We start from the raw sequence: 18,373 nt of genomic DNA, 5'->3' as shown, positions 1-18,373 counted from the left end.
GAATGCATTTAATTTTAGAAAGGAAAAAAGGAAACATCCCGTAAGTAGCGCTCTTCAACGAGTCGAGCTAACTCGAGCTTGACTCGAACTCGCTTTCGCTTGATAAACACAAACTCGACTCGTTTATTAAATGAGTCAAATTCGAGTTAAGAAATGAACTCGACAACCTAAATGAGTCGAACTCAAGTTAAGTGGGTTCGGCTCGGTTAAACTCAGTTAAGCTTGAAAAAGAAAATATATAAAATATGTCTCATAAAGTTATGAGAAAAATTAAATTGCTCAAATGGGTATTCACAAAAAATTAAATTGCTCAAATGGGTATTCGCGACTCTTTCTTTAAAAAAAGATTTCTTGAATGAAATGCTTGGCTTTGCTCCAGCCAATTTTGGATCGAGCTAAATCGAGCCAAGTTCGAGTTTAAGAGCTCGAGCCAAGTCGAGTTTGAGCTGATTTTGAAAGAGGCCATTTATTGTTCTTGTCCATTAATTATGCCTCATAATTTAGATTAGATTTATGAAACACTATGTCACATGATTCCATAAATTTACCTTAATTGAACAGTTTCACTGTACAACAATAATTTGTTACTAGTGCCAAAGGACTTCTAATCATTCCGATTGAATATTGGTTGTGTAATCGAATCCATAGGATACAGATGTAATAAGGAGAATTAAAAATTCAGCATAATTAAATATGAATTATGCGTTTTATTTATAGATATCGGTGAATATTAATAAAAATAAAAATGAATTGTTTACCAAATGGCTCTTTTATTTCTAATTGGAAGATCCAATTTTGGTTCTTTTCCTTCGATTGGTAGGCTGCACTTAGGCAACAAAGCTGCATGAAATTTGGATTCCAAAATCTTCTTTCCTTTTTTTTACTCGGTTTTGCTTTTTAAGGAAACGTTTCTGATCTATCTTTTAAATATATCCTATTTTACAAAGTAGAAACCATATTAAATATCCATGTTGGTCCCCATTTTCTCAATCTCATTTTTCGTGTTTTTTTTTCTTATTTGTATTTTTGAGTGCAAAACTTTTTAATAAACTTCAAGATTCACATAAATTTATTTGCTAAAAAGGTGAATTTACATGAGGTAGGTGACACATAATTTCGTCGTCAAATCGTGCACGCAAAATATAAAGTGTCTCTAGAATTGTTTTTGTTCAGCAAAACCTAAATATCAGGGGGCTTTTGGTAATAATAAGAATTGGAGATTGGGATATGTTAAGAAGTAGTTTGGCAATAAAAACAACTTTCATAAATATGTTTCAAAAAATAAGATTGATTCATTAAATATTGCATTATAATATTTCATGGATCTGTTACAACATACAACCCTTCATAGAAAGAATCAGTGGCGGAGTTACACCTTTAATTTTTTTTATATTGACATATTTAAATATTTACTATGTATATATATATATATGCAGTTTCAAGCTCCTTTAATAAAAATATTGCAATAAGGTGGTCAATTTTGGGGTAGAATCTATGCATCGTTTGTCTAGTAAAGTGAAATGATAAGTTACTTTTTGAATGTTATTGTTTATAAAATGTCAATGATTTTCTTTTATAAAGTGTTACTTTTTGAAAAATTGTTCTCAAACCGGGAAAAATACTTTAGAAACTTTTTACCATTTGAGAATGGAACTCGTATCGTTTTGCCACTTGCCAGTACCATATTTTAAGTTTTCTCGTAATTTCTTTTGCAATTTATTTATTTATTCATGGTGTTTCATTGTTTATAAATATATATTTTTTAACTTACATCAATGACACTTCAACATTTATGTGATTTTTTCTTCTCTTACTAATAGTAACCGATCAACTTCTTTTGGAACTCACATAAGAAGCTTAACTTTGATAACCAAACGTGTTACAAAAAATCGGACTTGAAAATTACTTGCGTCAATTCATTCACCAAATTCTCTGCCACTATTATTTCTCAAACAAAATCTGGAATTTCAAGGGATTATAAGTTCGACCCATGAAGAAATTATTAATAATTCCAAACAAAAAGGTTATCTTAAACTCCTTTGAATTTGCTCTCTCAAACATCACCCCAAATTAAAAAAAAAAAAAAAAAAAAACTTGACCGCTTTGAATTTTGCAATCCGTGCATTGTTTGGAAAATACTTTTTTATTTGAGACCTGACAAGTAATTTTAACAATATGTTGTTGACTCAACCAGAGGTTTCCTTACAATTTGCTTCAATCTTTGAATGAGACCCCACAATTGAAGTCGAAAGAGAGAGATAGTGACCGTTTGATGGGTCGGTGGGAGATTCTTTTCTTTCCAAACAGACTGTCTCTCTCTTATTGGTCCTTCCATCTCTCTCCAGTCTCCACCGGGACCCCTACCTCTTAGGGCGCTTTATTAAAATTTTAGAAACAAGATTTTTCTTTTCTAAAAAAAATTAAACAAACGATGTATTTTGTTTCTGGAATTAAGGAACTAAAATTTGGAAGTTTGATTCTTTCCCAGTTTGAAGAGAACTCATAATTCTTAAATTTTAATTCTTAAATCAAAATTCCAAACCATCAAACTCTTTCTTTAAAAATTTTAAAAAGTTATATTCCCAGCATTATACATATAAATTGTACATTATACACATATATATGTATTTATAAAGAGAGAGAGTCTAGAAGTGCGGTCAGATGGTCCAAATTTTATGCATAAGTGATTGAAATCTTATGTACAATGATGGTTCTTATGACAAATCAGCTTACAATAATTTATTCTAAGAATTGGTAAAAAGTTAAATTGTACATTGATTTGTAATTATTTTTATAACTCGGTATCTTTAGTTAATTAGGCAAGAATGGACCACAATTAGAGCGGACCACGTTGTCGGTGCCATGGATGAAAACTTATAAGAAAATTGAAAACGGTCAATTATCACTTGATGATAATTCTTACATTGTGTTGCTAAAAATCATTCTAAAAAATGCGTTCCGCCGCTAAAAACTGTGGTCTAACTAAGTGTCATCGTAAACTGTACATTTGTGACTGTTTTTAGCGATATAAAGTAAACAAAATGTCATCCGGCTATGAAGATAGTCAGTATATATAAATGCTTGCGGGAGAGTTCATCTCATGTGAGAATCAAGCTTTAGCAACGCTTATGTTGACACGGAGAAGGGCGTAAGTACGCTAATCTGTAAAATCATGTAAATCTTGAAGCTTTCTGCAATCTGGCGTTGAAGACAGTCACCATTAGTGGAAAAAGAACACAAAACCCTGTAAGTTGCTAGCTATTAACTTTTACTGCATTCCGACTGTATGCCCCCACACTGCTGCGTACTAACTCCCTCTCATAGACGTTGACGGTCGGATGCGCTTGAGATTGGTCGTCTGGTCGAGATCTACGGTTGTCCTTGCTTCTTCTTTATAGGTTTGTTCTGGAAGTGTCGGCAGGCAGGGGCATAAGTGGAAGTTTGGCTCGCAAAAACTCCAGTGTGTCGGTAGCAGGGGCCTCTCAACCACTCGGGGGGGAAGGAAAAAGGGTAGGAGGAGAGCGAAGGCCTACCGATTTCTTTTTCGTTTCTTTGATCTCTAAGCGACCTTCAATTTCCTTCTCTCCAAGGTTCTGAAGAGTCGTTGATTTATACTCCTCTGGTTTGTTCTCCAGCCACGCCATTGCAGTCGTTTTGGTTCAATCTCGCCCTTTTCCCCTTCTGTTCTTTAGATTTTGGTTCTTTTCATCCTCTCAGTGTATTTTTCTTCGTTGGTTTTGCAATTTACATCCTTGAAACAAGAGATTTAGTTATTTTTCCCGTTTTTCTTTTGTGGGTATCTGCAAAAGCAGCAGGAAAGTGAAGGGGAGATTAGGGAAATGGGGGCGTGGAAATGGTTGGTGCTTTCGATCTGCGTGGGCGTGATGATGGTGGAGTTGGGGACGGCTAAGTCGTCGAAGTCTAAGATCTGTGACAAGGATTGGGAATGCAAGGGCTCTGTTTACTGCTGCAACGACACCATCTCTGATTTCTTCCAGGTCTACCAGTTTGAGAACCTCTTCGCCAAGCGGAACGCCCCCACCGCCCACGCCGTTGGCTTCTGGGACTACCAGGCCTTCATCCTTGCCTCCACCGACTTCCAGCCCTTGGGGTTCGGCACCACCGGAGGCAAGCAGATGCAGATGAGGGAGGTTGCTGCATTCCTTGGCCATGTTGGGAGCAAGACTTCCTGTGAGTAGTCTCTCTCTCTCTCTCGCGGTCATGCTTTAGTCTTTCTTGGTGTTCATTGAATTCATTGCTGTCGATCTCTTGGTTCCTTGTCTTCCTGTGGAATTCTTTTCCGCTTCTTCTATGATTCATTTATCATGTACTATTACATGGAAATGGTAATTTCGAGTGCTTAGAAAATGATAAGAGTCAACCTACAAAGGCTTCCATCATCATGCATTGCAGAGGTAACTTTCGAATGTCATCAAGTTGGTGGGTTGTCGTAAGATCTGAATTCGGAAACTCTGAAACTCGGCGTGTGACGGGGGTAGAATTTAAGGTCTTCTAACCAGATAGAGGTCAGGAGTGGGCACTCGGTCGTGAAAAGATTTTTCTTCTCGAATGCAATAGCGCCCTTTCCTGGTTCCCGCACCAGATCGGCGGACATTTCTAGATCTGATTGTTTAAATCCCCTGGAAGTATTAGTAAACAGTAAATGGTCTAAAAACTTGACCAGGAGTAGCAATTTGTTGTACATCATCTCCACTAACACTTTCACGTTTCAGCCATTTCCCTGCTGGTCTTAAACTTCTCAAGTTTTGACATATTTTGCATGCTTAAACTTCTTAAAGTTTGACCATTTGGGTTGGCTGTTATCTCTTAAATTTATGATCAGAAGTCTTCAATCTTCCAATCATGTGTGTATGTTATTCCATCTGAACGACAAGCTAACAGATGCAATGTGGGACCTCTACCAGATCCGTTAATTGTCCAAATGGGTGAATTCTTCTGGCAGGACTTCATGAGGATCGCAAGAAAATGTGACATAAGTTGTTTAGATCTTAGCTGAACATCTGGGCATCATTCACTTCTTTTCCTCTTTTCTCCCCCACCTTGTAGTTGTATTTTAAAAGTCATAGCGTTGCCTATTGTTCTCAGGTGGATATAGCGTTGCTACTGGTGGTCCTTTTGCCTGGGGTCTGTGCTATAATCATGAACTGAGTCCAAGCCAGTCATACTGTGATCCGAACTACATCTACCCCTGCACTCCAGGAGCTGAGTACTATGGCCGTGGTGCAATCCCCATATACTGGTATACCATATTTGCCTTCCTCTTACTGGTTTATCTTCCTGCCTCTTTACTTATTTTGTATTTGGACTTCAATCGTATTTTTATGATAAAGTGAAACCAGAGATTTCTTGGTACTCTGCAGGAACTACAACTATGGAAAGATTGGTGAAGGTTTGAAGATTAATCTGTTAGACAACCCAGAATACATTGAACAGAACGCTACTCTTGCTTTCCAAGCTGCTATGTGGGTATGGATGAACCCACCAAAGAAGAACCAGCCTTCTCCTCACGACGTGTTTGTTGGAAACTGGAAACCCACGAAGAATGACACACTTTCTAAGAGGCTGCCTGGTTTCGGGGCTACCATGAATCTCCTTTACGGTGATCAGGTGTGCGGTCAGGGCTTCGTTGACTCAATGAACAATATAATCTCGCATTACCAGTACTATCTTGATCTTATGGGAGTTGGTCGACAATATTCTGGGGAAAATCTGGACTGTGCTGAACAGGTTCCGTTCAATCCTTCCTCCACGAAATCGTCATCATAAGTTCGACTGTTCGAGCTGCATTTGTGGCCTCTGTTGTCCTGATTCTTGTCGAGGCCACAAAATGGAAAGAAAGGCAAGAATAAAGTGTTTTATGTACCCGTGGTTTTATTGATCGTTGTTTAGTCTTCTTGTGAAAAAGATTGCCCAAGGATGTTGGGAACATTGTGCTTGTGCATAGCAGAGTCCGTCAACCCTGTGCTGGTTTCCGTCACCTTATGCGATCGCCTTTGCCACTTGTGTTTTGGTCTCTTGTACTGAGAACCGAAGACCTCGTATGTTTATCATAGTTTTCAATATCACATATTTTTTATTCGATGTGTAACATTTCTGTTGGGGTTTGCTTTCTGATGGGTTCTCCTTCTTCCTTCTTTGGTCAGAAATATATCATTATTACTGCAACCTTCCTAGTTGATTCCCTGCAGATAATCTTTAGTATTTTTTAACCCGAGTGATGCCGCATGCTAGAAAGATCGCGTTTAGGTAACCCCGAGAAAGTGCATCACTAGAAGATATTTTCCATCTATGATTTTGTGCCGTTATCAAGGGGCTGTTTGTTTAGATCAAGTGATTTTCTTTTTTTTGTATTCTGACGCGAACAGCGCACACAAGTGAATCTTACCATGCACGAGATAATCACATTTAGTACAAAAATTTTTCCAACAGAAAATATGGGGGTTCATAAAAGAGTCGGAAAATTTTCCACATTTTTAAACATTTATGATAGAGAATAACAGCTGGAAAAAAAAACTACCATGCCTGATGAAATCTTCAAGGTTGGAATGAGATAAGTTAGTTCTAATAAATTTGCTCGAAACGTATTCAAGAGTTGCGCACTGAATCTTGCTTTTCAAACAATTCCCTCTTTGTTAACAGCTATTTTGGGTTCTAGCCTCAAAATCTGGCGACGGCGACTTCCTCTGTTAGCATGACCCTCTAAAACGCAGAAAAACATCTTCAAGTACACCCTCTCTTTGGATCGCCACAACGAAGAGGGTTCAATTTGATCGACACAACTTCAATATAAAAGCATGAGTGAAAGAAATAATGATGAGATGCCCCAAAGGAGGCCAGCTGCAAACCGAAACATAGCTGTGGACAGTCAAGGAAAAAGGGCATTCAGCGGAGCGAATTTCCGAGAAGATCAACAAAAAGCTTCTTGTTAAGAAAGCAAACCTTACAATTTGTACAGAATGAGGTCATTCTCGAGAAGAGTTATTCAAAAAGGTTCTTGATCTCCAGATAATAGATATACATAGCTTTTACAGGGTAATAAAAGGTAGAAGAACACAAAATGGCTACTCAGCTTTTAGTGAGCCTGCCTATGACTAACTTAAAAAGTTTCAGGCCAGCACCAATGACGACCGCCCATAACACAGCAGCGATGACTACCAAAAAGGAGACGAAGAACAGACCTCTTCTACCGCCATCAGGACTCCAAGCCCTCCCAACGCCACCAGTCGTAGTCGTAGTAACAGCAGTGCCACACGAGCAGCCACAGTTGGCGTTGGGGTCCTGTAAGCATCGGCAAGCCACAGCTTCTACAGTGGTGGTTGCCCGGAAGCTTGACATGCGCTTCAGCAGCGGATGCTCAGAAGCCGAGGCAGGAAAGGTGGGTATTGAATCGAGAAAACCAACAAGAACGGAGTTGTACCAGGATTCTGTAGAATTAATAGGGGGCCTGCCTCCTTCAGGTTCCATGTCCTGGCTTTCATAGATTGTACTAGAACCATTGTATATAACGCCTGCACATATGATAAGTTACCAAAATGCTGCTATTAGAGAAAATGGAGAAATGGCCAACTAGTAACGACACACATCGGGGCCAAATCTCAAGCTTTTATAACTGCATATATTTGGGCAAGCCAAAACGTCTACCTGATGGAGGATTTAAAGCCACATGATTAGACTCATGGGCTACCAATTGACTGCATATAACTTGTTGATTTCCACCAGACAATGGAGTTGAAGAGTAATATCCTCCCACCTGATCAACCATTTGATGGTTAAACACGTCCCCATATGTTTGTGAGCTATTTGGTACCCCCTGGTGGAAAGGCTGAGGCAACGTCGAGTGTGAATCATCTGGAAGGCCGAACTCATCAAGAAATGGTAAAGCATCAGAGAAGGGATAAGCATCGTCAAATGCATCGATATGGTGCGGTGGATTATCAGTCCATGTTTGTGCACCATTATGAAAAGATGGGTCGCAGAAATTGTTGTTAAGAAGATCGTTCAATTCCAAGAAATCTTTATCCTGCTGCCCATCAGGCAGGTTCTGCATTAGCAGAGGATTTTGTGAAGATGGACTAAACGGAACGGCTGCATTTTCAAAGTGGGAACTAGCGGCATCCGCACCATCGCCAGCATCACTAGGGAGCCACTGCTCCAATGGAGCATCAACAGAAGATTGATCTACGGCGCACCCATGAATTTTCACTTCAGCACCGGCCTGAGAAGGACAACAGAAATGAGAAGAATGTCAAAATTCTATATTCATCAAGAAAGTGAACACAAAAAACAAGTAAAATAGAGGATCTGTAAACATCAACACTTTCAGAAGTTCCAGCGAGCCACAAGGGCCACCATTCATCACGTGGCACATCTTTAGTTTTTTTTCTTCAGGCCAGCCAGGAAGAACTAGAAAGGATGCAGTCACCTTTTTGTTTCTATTCCTTATCCGGAAGTCGCATTAACACGGCCACGACCGAAGTTGATGGCACATGCCAGCAAGGTACTTTAAACTCGTTTTGCTATCACTACCGTCATCCTACCCAACTTAAACAGAAAGAATCCAACACGTAGGGAAAAAAATGGTCTCAGGTTGTTGTTAAAATGATCTCATGATCCTTGTCATTTTTCCATTAAACGTTACGGTTCAGAAACATCTAACGAACACCTTGAAGTTTAGATATCAAGGATAGTGGTTTACGATTCAGCCTATTCTCAGAATGTGCAAATGCATGATGACTATAATAGAACCGAATCATAAGCCATTCAAACTTGTACCTGTAAGAGATGATAATTATCCAGAGTTTGCGGCTGTGCAATGCCAGGTTGAACAAGCATCGACAACAAATCATCCAAATTATCCACAGACTGCGGGCGTCCAGAGTCAGGTTCATCAAGTATCTTCCATAAAAGATCCTGCAAAACATCGCCGGCGCCTTGGTTTTCAAGAGACACGCCAGATTGCGCAGCCGTTTGTCTTCCATTAGTATAAGAGCTTTCATCACCACCACCAGCAACAGCAGAAGCACTGAACTGCAGCACCTTCAGTTGCTCAGTGTTCTCGTTGACATTGCCATCTTCCTCTTCGGCACAATCTTCCTCCCTAATCAGTGGCCCATACTGCTCCCCATTTTTGGGTCCTGGTCCACTCTTCTTGTAAACCTTATAAAGAGCAAAATAATCCTGCAACGCAGAGAAGCAAACGGATGAAGATTCAACCTCAAGAGTCACAAGATATGATAACAGATAATCCCAAACAAAGAAATTACCTGCACGGTCCTGCAGTTTCTCAGTTCCTCCTCCCCTATGGTGTACTCATGCATCACCCAGTCGGTTCTTTCGCCCTTGGGAGCACGACCAATGTAATAAACCAGAGTTTTTTTGGTGCCCACTGCTCGAGAGTTGACAGAAATTATCCGATCCTTGCCGGTGGCCTTCCAATAGCCAGATTTCGTGGCTCGATTCGACCTCGCTCCATTCGGATACTTCCTGTCCCTTGGGCTAAAGAAGTACCACTGCCTGTCTCCATTCCTTATCAGAGACTTATCTGTGTGCAGAGGAAAAAAAATTTGATCAAATCAACACAAATTACAAAGACCAACAAGAAGAAAGGAACCAAATAAAACCAAGAGAGATCATTACCAGGCAGGTCCCAAGGTTCGGACTTGTAAACATCGACCTCTCCGATGCAGTCGAGCTTGAGTGGCCGACCGCATATCTTCCTCTTCAGGTAATGCTGGACGAGCTCATCGTCCGTCGGATGGAACCGAAAACCAGGGGGCCACGCATCAGGGTCCAGCAAGATCTGGTCCCAAGCCGTCGTCTCCCTACTATTCCCGTTTCTCACTTGCATCACCATCGTGTTGACAACGGAGAAGAACCCAAGACGACGGTATATACCTGCGTTTCAAACCGTTTCGCCGACCAGCCGAATCAATCACGAGGAGAAGACGATCGATTGAGACTGCCGGCCCCCCAATCAGAAAAACAACGCCCTACCACCCTGACGGAATCAGAAAAGGATGGTGGGCGAGAAGGAAAAACAAGCAACCCCGACCGCTGCACAACGAACAAGCAAATCAACCACAACGAATAACTAGAGGCAACCAACCAAGGGCAGAAGAAAGAAAACCGAAGGATCTCCGATTGAGAAGAAAAACAGACACCCTCTTCTCAATAAGAGTACAATGGAAGAAGCCAGAAAAGGAAGAAGAAGAAGAAGACCTCGGGGGGCCTTAGACGGCCCCGGCGGTTACCTCCGGTGACCGGAACGGTCAGGCTGCGAATTAACGTCAATCACCCTTTTCTTCCGCCACAGGAAAGAAGGGTAACAGTCGGAGCCGATTACTCCGCCTTACGATCGGATTCCACTGTCGTCGCCGCCCCCCACCCCTCCTGCTCCTTCCTTCTTTCTCCCTTCCTCCGGTTGCGTCGTCCTTAAGAAACAAGCTACCGCTTAACCATGGTTAAAAGACCACCAGTTCGGCCGCCTAAACCCCTCATCCTTCCCTGGTCTACCGCTCTCCTTTCAACCAATCACAAGAGAGAACTTTCAATGAAGCTTCTTTGACTTGACTTTGTAGCTCTGCAAGACCATCTTTTGCTTTCTGTTCTGTCCCCACGGCACAAAGACAATCTGAACTTATCTGAGCCAGTCTTGACGTGCTCTCTGAGTGGTTAATGGTTTGAATAATTTCTACTGCAGAACACTGATCTTCGAAAATACATAAACAGTTCACCATGACCAACTGCTTCTCCTTTCCTTCTAGTCAAAAGGAATGGATAAAGGAAAACAGGTCTAAATTCTTCTCGCCAGACACCAGAGACGAATTCACCAGAGTGTGCTCGAACACCCCATGAAGATTAATTACCTTTCAAATAATTTAATGCTAACGCTGTTTTACCGTATCTAAAATAGTCTTTAACAGTCCCTACAACATCGCCACCAATGACGTTCCAAAACTTTTGGTAAAATTCAGCAGAAAATCATGGCAGAAAGTGACAAGAGAAACGCCAATATCAGCTATTGCTACGCTTTGAGGGAGAGAATCTGATCTAAGACAGGGAAACCTTCGCCATTAAAGATGGAAAGAAAGAGAGGGAGAAATGAAGGGATGAAAGTGTTACATAATGAACAAAACTAGAGAGATGAGAGAGAGAAACCCTCAGCGAGCAGTTGAAACCTGAAAATGGAGTCAAACCCAAAACTCTTGAATTTAATTTCCTTCTTAATTTATTTGACAACTTGAGTTTCTTTTCCATTTCAATCACCACGAGTTTTTCTTACTATTGTTTTTGGCTATAACAATGACGTAGTATTGTAGAACACCTAACTGAGGCATTCTGCTGCGGAGGTAAATTCCCACTATGGTCTGCATTTCCTGCAGTTGAAATTAAACTAAGACTTAGTTTTTTAATTTGCCCATTAAAGAGAATCAAAATCAAGAGGCACTCGAGCTAGCCATGGCTTGAGGTTGTCGGATTTCCAAACCAATAAGAAGAGAACTTTCAGAGAAGCTTCCTTTCACTTGACTTTTTTAGCTCTGAGTGACCAACATCTTTTCCTTCTGTTCTCTTCCCACGGCCAAGGATAATCTAAAAATTATCTAACCCACTCTTGATGCGCTCTCTGAGTGGTTGGCGGTTTGAGTAATTTCTACTGCAGAAACTGATCTTTGAACATACATAAACAGCAGCGACCATTGTGAAGTTTGGCATGACCAACTTCTTCTTCCTTTGCCTTCATTCAGGTTGAAAGGAAGGGATAAAGGAAAACGGGTCTAAATTCTTCTCCCCTCGACACCAGTGTGTGCTCAAACACTCCATGAAGATTAATTAACTTTCAAATAATTTAATTCTAACGTTGAAGGAATAGCTCTAAGGTAAAATATTCGCCGAGAAATAAACTATTAGATCCTTTGTTTGATTGCTTTGTATTTCCATGTACTTCATTTAGATTTGAACATGTGAGGGATAGAGAAAGATAGAAATTGATTGATTTTATTGAATGATTGATTTATATTTCCATGTAATTATTTAGCTTTGAACATGTGAGGGATAGAGAAAGATAGAAATTGATTGATTTTATTGAAGGATTATGAAAAGGCGTGATTAGAACCTATTAAGCACAAAAAGGATTGTTGGTTGCAGATTCCAACGTTTACTTTTCAAATTCAACTTTATTGTTTCAATTTCTTCCTTTCAAAACTTTGTTCAATCACTTTCATTTTGGTTTGGTTTTACCAAAGTTTCTAAACAAATTCAACCTTTTGCCCATAATTTACTATATGAAAGAACTATACATTTTAAACAGTAAGAATAATGCAAAAAAAAAACATTTGTCATAGCAGCAGTCGCCTAACCACCTATCTGGAAGCAGTGGATTCTTGTCTCATTCTGACCCGCCATCCATTCTTGCGTGTTTAAAAACAGCATTACCAATTGCCATCAGAATTACTATTAACAACTTTTAGAAACTCTTTGTCACTCCAAAGCAACAGTCTTTTCTCTTATATTCCTTGGGAAGCAAATAATCTCTATCCGATGCAACCCTGCTGGGAGGTATCCTCCCTAATATTATTGAAAAAATACATATAAATTGAAGAGCCTGTACAAAAAATCACGTCACAAAGAAAAGGGCAGTTTGTCATCTCAGACATATCAATAGAGGAAGAGAAGGATGCCCTATTCACTAACATAATTGAAAGAAATTTATTGACAAAATAGTTCCAAAATAAGACTATCAGGATTACAGTACATAAAAAAATAACCTTATTCCATTTGGGCAGAAAATTGTGACACCAAAAACATGTAGACTGGTCATGTAGCACTCCCTTCTGATAGTTTTCCTCCGTTTACATGACCGTAAACCAGAAATATGTTACCTGAAAGCTGATTAAAGAGAAGGAATAAGTAGTTGGTAAGTCTTCAGCTTGAAGATGCCTTCTTATAGGAACCCATAACGAACATCATGTTCACTAGCTCTGACCATAACAGGGAGCCTCTGCGAGTATTCGCCCGAATATAAGTGTGTATCCAAAGGATTATCTCTTTGTTCGTCTTCACTCCCCAATGATGCTTAGAAAATAAAGTGGTTAGATCTGCCCACAAACTGGCCCAAAGATTGGTAAGTAAAATTAATAAAAGTGACATGAAGTAAAGCATTTCTGTACCGCCATCGATACCAAATGACCATCCGAAAAGTAGCTAACCAGAACTTTTTAAGCTAAGGAGCTTTAAATTTCTGACTTTTCCCCCATCTCCCTGTTCTCTGATACAGAATTTCAACTGCACAGTGTGGTCAAAACTGATTTCTACCATTTGCCAAAGCATTTTGGCCACTGGCAAATGAAGAAAGAGATGGCTAATTGATTCGCTATCCACTTTGGTCTTTACAGACTCTACATCTGTTGGGCAGTTGGATACCTCAGCTTTGGAGCATGTCAAGGGTGATAAGTTTCCCTTGCATTGCTAGAAATGGCTAGAAGTGTATACCACTTTGCTTTAGGAATGGATTTAGACTTCAAGATAGAGTCATCCCTACCTGCAGTTTCATGCACTCTATGACAATATCCATCCTTTTCATCATGAGAACACGAGTGTTGCCCCACAAAAGACTAATAATCAGAGTTAAGCTCAATACCATAATGACAGATCTAATCCAAGGGGAAGTGACATTGTAAATGGTAGATGGTGTAAGTGAACAATTTGTTGCAGAAATTTGCATCAGTGTCTCCAACCAAGCAAGAACACCCCAACTACAGTTCTCCACCAAAAATTATGTTCGCTTGCGTTTCCTATCTTAATCTTCTAGAGAGGATCTCAAAGAATGAAAAGCAAAGGGGACATTGGATCACCTTCTCGTAGTCCCCTGTTGGTTGCAAAGAAAGATCCCTGTCTACCAATGATGACCAAAGCAAAGAACTAGCTGTAACACAAGTCATAATTCTGCATACCCAAGCATCACTAAAACTGAAATCAGAAAGCCAATATTCCAAACCGCCACGTTACTTTGTCATCTGCTTTGAAAATATCAACTTTTAGAAGCAATGACTGATCAACTTTGTGATTATTGAGACTAATTTCCTGCTCGTGGACAAGGAGGATCTGACATTGAATGAATCAGCCGTGTACCATATCTAAAATAGTCTTTGACAGCCTCTGCAGCATCTCCACAGATGATGCTCTAAAATTTTTGGTAAAATTCAGCAGAAAATCTGTCTGAGCCTAATGCCTTCTCTGCTTTCATACTAAACATGATTGGTTTGACCTCATAATCGGTAAATTGGCCTCAACAGGGCATCATTTTCTTCATTATTTATGAGTGGGCAACAATCAGATCATCCATATTGACACAATCATCTCTTTCGTCTATGAAAAAACTAAGAAAATAATCTTTACGTGCGTTATGTATGGGCTCCAACCCTTCTTAGTAAAGTACCAATGATCTCCATAGCTGACGTCTCTTCTTCGTCTGATTATTGTTAACATTACTTGGAAAATGGAGGCGCTCTTGGCATCTACTTGTCTCCATGTAGAAGCCAATTTGCTCTGGATTTATGAGTAAGAAGTAAGTTAACAACCCATCACAATTGACAACCCACCGCAGGCTGAAGTCTCTCCATTCCCCTGCCCGAGGAATTCTATGCTACCTGTCAGTAAGCTTGGGCATCCAGTTGGCCCGGCTCGATAAGTAATTGGGCTCGACCCCACAATTAAAACCTGAGCCGGTTGATTAAATTAAAAATATATATTTTTAATATAAAATAATATATGCATATAGTTAATCGTAATAAAATATTATAATTATATATATAAATTAATAAAATAAATATTGAAAAATTTATCGGGCATAGTCGGTACCCTTTTTCTTGGGCCTGAGTCCGAGTTGGACGGGGTTCCTGGTGGCCGCAGCGGCCCGACCCAATGCCCAGCCTTTAGGTGTCTAGAGTTACAATATACCCATGTAAAAATTTTATTTTTCCAAAGAAAAAATAACTTATTTTGTTTGACGTGCCTCACGGCTTCAAGAACTGATCTGTGATTTACTGCAGTGTTCCAGTGTTGTTAAGGCTTCTTATTAGAGCACCAGTTCCGATATAGGTGAGCATAATTTTATCTTTTTCTTTTTGAATTCATTCAGCAAATATATATATATATATATATTATATATATATATATACACACAAAATCGGATAAATAAGATGTTGCTGAATAGCCGACGTTACAAGGACAATGCCTTTATTTGAGAAAAAAAGTTGTTCGTATTCGCAAATCCAACTATGCATATGGATTCCAAATATTTTTATTTTGATTGAAAAACACAAAATACGTTGTTTAAATTAGTTTTTGATCAATTTCAAGAATTAACCATCTTAGCTTTCTTGGCTTATAAAATTCTTTCTAGATATCATGTTTCTTCGATATGTTGTTGATATCCCTTTTTTTTGTAAATTTCGCATCAATTCCTATCGTTAAATTTACGAGACAACTTAAAATATTGGAAAATACTTCAATTCGATGATGAATAATGTAAGAATCTAATATAAAAAGTTTCGCTCCAGAGCAATCTTAATGGGGGCTATAAACCTGCCAGTGCAATAATGCATTGTGTTGCTAAGATATGAAGCACTATAAAATATAGGAAAATTGAAATATGTCGGCTGTCCATGCTGACGGATGAATTTTTCTTTTTTTTAGATCTGCCATTGTAAGCGGTCATCGTAGGTGAATTAGCAACGGTTTTGGTCGGACGAAATATGAAGTGCTTTTATAGAATGGTTTGATTTAGTTCTTCCTTTCAATGGGCTCTTCAACAGCCACATCGATTGATCTTCAAGATGGAGAGGTAGCGACCATTGCATTCATTTTTAGGACCACAAAGCAAGCAATACTATACCTTCTCTCACCAGTCACCACTACCTGTTTGATAAGAAAAACCGGAACCTCAAATATATATATATATATATATATATATATATATATATATATATATATATATATATATATATATATACTAGGGATATTAACCGATAGGATTATTAGATATACCTTCAATCATATCTGCTTTTCCAGATATTCACATATTCGATTTCAAATTTAGATTCTATTCGAATCCGAATTTTACGAATTTGTAAAATTTAATAGCATTAGATACTGAAATGAATCCAAGCTAAATCCGTATCTGAATCTATCGGATCGGATAGAGGAGCCAGTTGGAGAGGAAAGATGGGGGTAATGATGGACTAGGGATCTTTTCTTTCATTTGAAAATTATAATTTAGAGAAATCCTTTTTGCTACCTCTTTAATTTTGATTATTTGCAAAAGAATGCTTATAGACTCATTTCACCAAAACTTAGATAGACCAGGACCTAAATCCAGTTTGGTTTATGCAGTTAACTATGTGAGTTCGGAAGCTGGGAAAGTCCGGAACGGTCGGGCTGCGAATTAGCGACAATCACACTTTTCTTCCGCCACAGAAAAAAAGGGTAACAGTCGGAGCCGATTACTCCGCTTTACAATCGGATTCCACTGTCGTCGCCGCACCCCCGACCTCTCCCACTCCCTCCTTTCTCCTTTCCTCTGGTTGCGTCGTCCTGAACTTTCTTCTTTTCTTTCTTCTCGTCCCAAGCAAGCTATCAGATTATTTATGGCCACAAAGTCAAGCAGCAAGTATTTAAACTTTTTGACGTTCTTCAAGTTGGAGGACTCGCACCAGCCAGGTCCTACGCCTATGTTTTCTCTTTTCAATTTAAAAATCAGGATGAGCTGAGGGGAGCAAAATTAAGCACATTTTAATTATTTTAATATTTCATCATCTGATCTGAGTAAAAAAAAAAACATATTTTGTCTGTATTTCTGTCACATATTGACCTTTTCATTCTAGCGGGCGTTAACTCGCTGAGGATACTTCTTGTTTTTCTTCAGAAGCAGAACCAACAACTTTTCACATTAAGTAGCCATCGTATGACATTCATCAACTGCCAGGGAGCAACGCCAACTAATGGAAAACCACTGCGCTGAGCAGATGCGAGGTATCTAAGGCATGTTTGGATTGTAAAAGTTTGTTGTTTACCATGAAATCTAGATGCATAGCGTGTTCATAAAGTTGGAGTCCGTCCCCGATTTGGGTCCTGAAACGATTCAATCAGGGGATGAAGATGACTAGCTTGACAATGCAGCTGATCACTGAATCTTAACACAGAAGGTCAAATTGAACAACGCTCTGCGAACTCTTGCTTTCTTGCAGGTAAGGTAGAAAAAGCGATGCACGAGTTGATGCTGCTGCATGGCTGATGTGCTCGTGTGGTAGAATTGTGATGACTTCAATGCTTCAAGGAGGTCGTTTTAATGGAAAAGAAGGCAAATATCAGCAGCAGCCCCACTGTGTCTTTTCTGGGAGTCGAAAAGCGTCCGGCAAGCGCCCACTTTCTTCGTCGCCTGATTTCTTACGCCAAAGCCAAAGGAAACCACCCAATAGTGCAACCGCCCCCTCCATCCACAGTGATTACAACCCCAAGTTTCTGAAGCCGACGCATCTACTCGTCGGTGCCAATAAAGTGAAGTCCACGTTGCCCCTTAAATTTCATATTCACGCAGACCCATGCATCGCCGGTTGCTCATCTCAAAGAATCGGCTGATATAAGGCCGAATTAGCCGCCGTATATCGACTGATGAGGCTGTTTATCGGCTGTTACGTTAGTAAAATTAATCTAAGCTTTTAAAGTCGATACTGACGAATGGGTATGCGCAATATGCGTCGGTCTTCGAGGTTTTCCGATACAAAACAGAAATGAAGATTCACAGCATTGCCTTGCAGTTCGTGTAAATAAACTTGTGAGATGCATATCGGTCCTATGTATCATTCTTCGATGCTGCGTCATACGAACCCCATGAGAACCATAAAGACCATCCGAGCAAGTTCCTCAACCTACAGCCCACAACAAAGTGAAACCACAATCCACAAAACCCCCTAGAAACAAAGGGGCAAAGCAAGATTTACTTCTTGTGAATGGTCATGGTAATCCCATTGTCTGTAACAGATCAATCCATGGTCATTTGATGCCTCTTGGAAAGAAGCTTCCTAGCATACAGGTCCATTTAGACGTCAAATGCTCGGTAAGACTTGGGGCTTGGCTAAAAGCTGCAAAACATGGACTTCGAAACCAAATGGTAGCTAATCTACAGGGATTCCGATGATTGAAAAGCAGGGAATAACAGGATCTTCTTCGTTATGGAACTTTCAGGAAAAAGACAGCCTTGGAAATCCCGAATCCAAATCCTTGATTTTTCATAAGGCTCTCTGGAAACCTCACGTCAAAAAACCGCGCATAAAAATCAGCATGTACAAGGATGAGA

General features: G+C 39.7%; 2 protein-coding genes across 3 annotated transcripts; one reads left to right on the top strand and one right to left on the bottom strand.

Annotated features, from left to right (window-relative positions):
• The first annotated feature begins 3,461 nt into the window (after window positions 1-3,461).
• Window positions 3,462-6,109, top strand: LOC116254593 (chitinase-like protein 1). Of its 2 annotated transcripts, none has more exons than XM_031630077.1 (4): window positions 3,462-3,622; window positions 3,813-4,191; window positions 5,107-5,260; window positions 5,382-6,109. In XM_031630077.1, exons 2-4 carry the CDS (start codon window positions 3,840-3,842, stop codon window positions 5,785-5,787), a joined length of 912 nt encoding a protein of 303 aa, XP_031485937.1. In that variant the 5' UTR covers window positions 3,462-3,622; window positions 3,813-3,839; the 3' UTR covers window positions 5,788-6,109. The 2 variants fall into 2 exon arrangements, with proteins under 2 accessions (XP_031485937.1, XP_031485942.1); XM_031630082.2 differs by having other exon boundaries at window positions 3,472-3,657.
• Window positions 6,110-6,916: 807 nt separating this feature from the next.
• On the bottom strand, window positions 6,917-10,444 carry LOC116267237 (NAC domain-containing protein 17-like). The gene is made up of 6 exons (XM_031648863.1): window positions 10,272-10,444; window positions 9,658-10,074; window positions 9,285-9,562; window positions 8,794-9,198; window positions 7,663-8,236; window positions 6,917-7,529 (listed from the first exon to the last, which is right to left on the bottom strand). Exons 2-6 carry the CDS (start codon window positions 9,872-9,874, stop codon window positions 7,087-7,089), a joined length of 1,917 nt encoding a protein of 638 aa, XP_031504723.1. The 5' UTR covers window positions 9,875-10,074; window positions 10,272-10,444; the 3' UTR covers window positions 6,917-7,086.
• Between the last annotated feature and the right edge of the window lie 7,929 nt (window positions 10,445-18,373).

The sequence above is a fragment of the Nymphaea colorata genome, chromosome 1 (genome assembly GCF_008831285.2).
Source record: "Nymphaea colorata isolate Beijing-Zhang1983 chromosome 1, ASM883128v2, whole genome shotgun sequence".
Classification (NCBI taxonomy): domain Eukaryota; kingdom Viridiplantae; phylum Streptophyta; class Magnoliopsida; order Nymphaeales; family Nymphaeaceae; genus Nymphaea; species Nymphaea colorata.
Note: the sequence above shows the minus strand (reverse complement) of the source record. Positions and strands in the feature narration are given on the sequence as shown.

Bases quoted from the DNA above. Each gene is read 5' to 3' on its own strand.
- LOC116254593 (XM_031630077.1), top strand. From the start codon at position 3,840: ATGGGGGCGTGGAAATGGTTGGTGCTTTCGATCTGCGTGGGCGTGATG. The intron at 4,192-5,106 runs GTGAGTAGTCTC...TATTGTTCTCAG, and splicing joins TGTTGGGAGCAAGACTTCCT to GTGGATATAGCGTTGCTACT. The intron at 5,261-5,381 runs GTATACCATATT...GGTACTCTGCAG, and splicing joins GGTGCAATCCCCATATACTG to GAACTACAACTATGGAAAGA.
- LOC116267237 (XM_031648863.1), bottom strand. From the start codon at position 9,874: ATGGTGATGCAAGTGAGAAACGGGAATAGTAGGGAGACGACGGCTTGG. The intron at 9,563-9,657 runs GTAATGATCTCT...CTCTGCACACAG, and splicing joins CGAACCTTGGGACCTGCCTG to ATAAGTCTCTGATAAGGAAT. The intron at 9,199-9,284 runs GTAATTTCTTTG...TCTGCGTTGCAG, and splicing joins GAAACTGCAGGACCGTGCAG to GATTATTTTGCTCTTTATAA.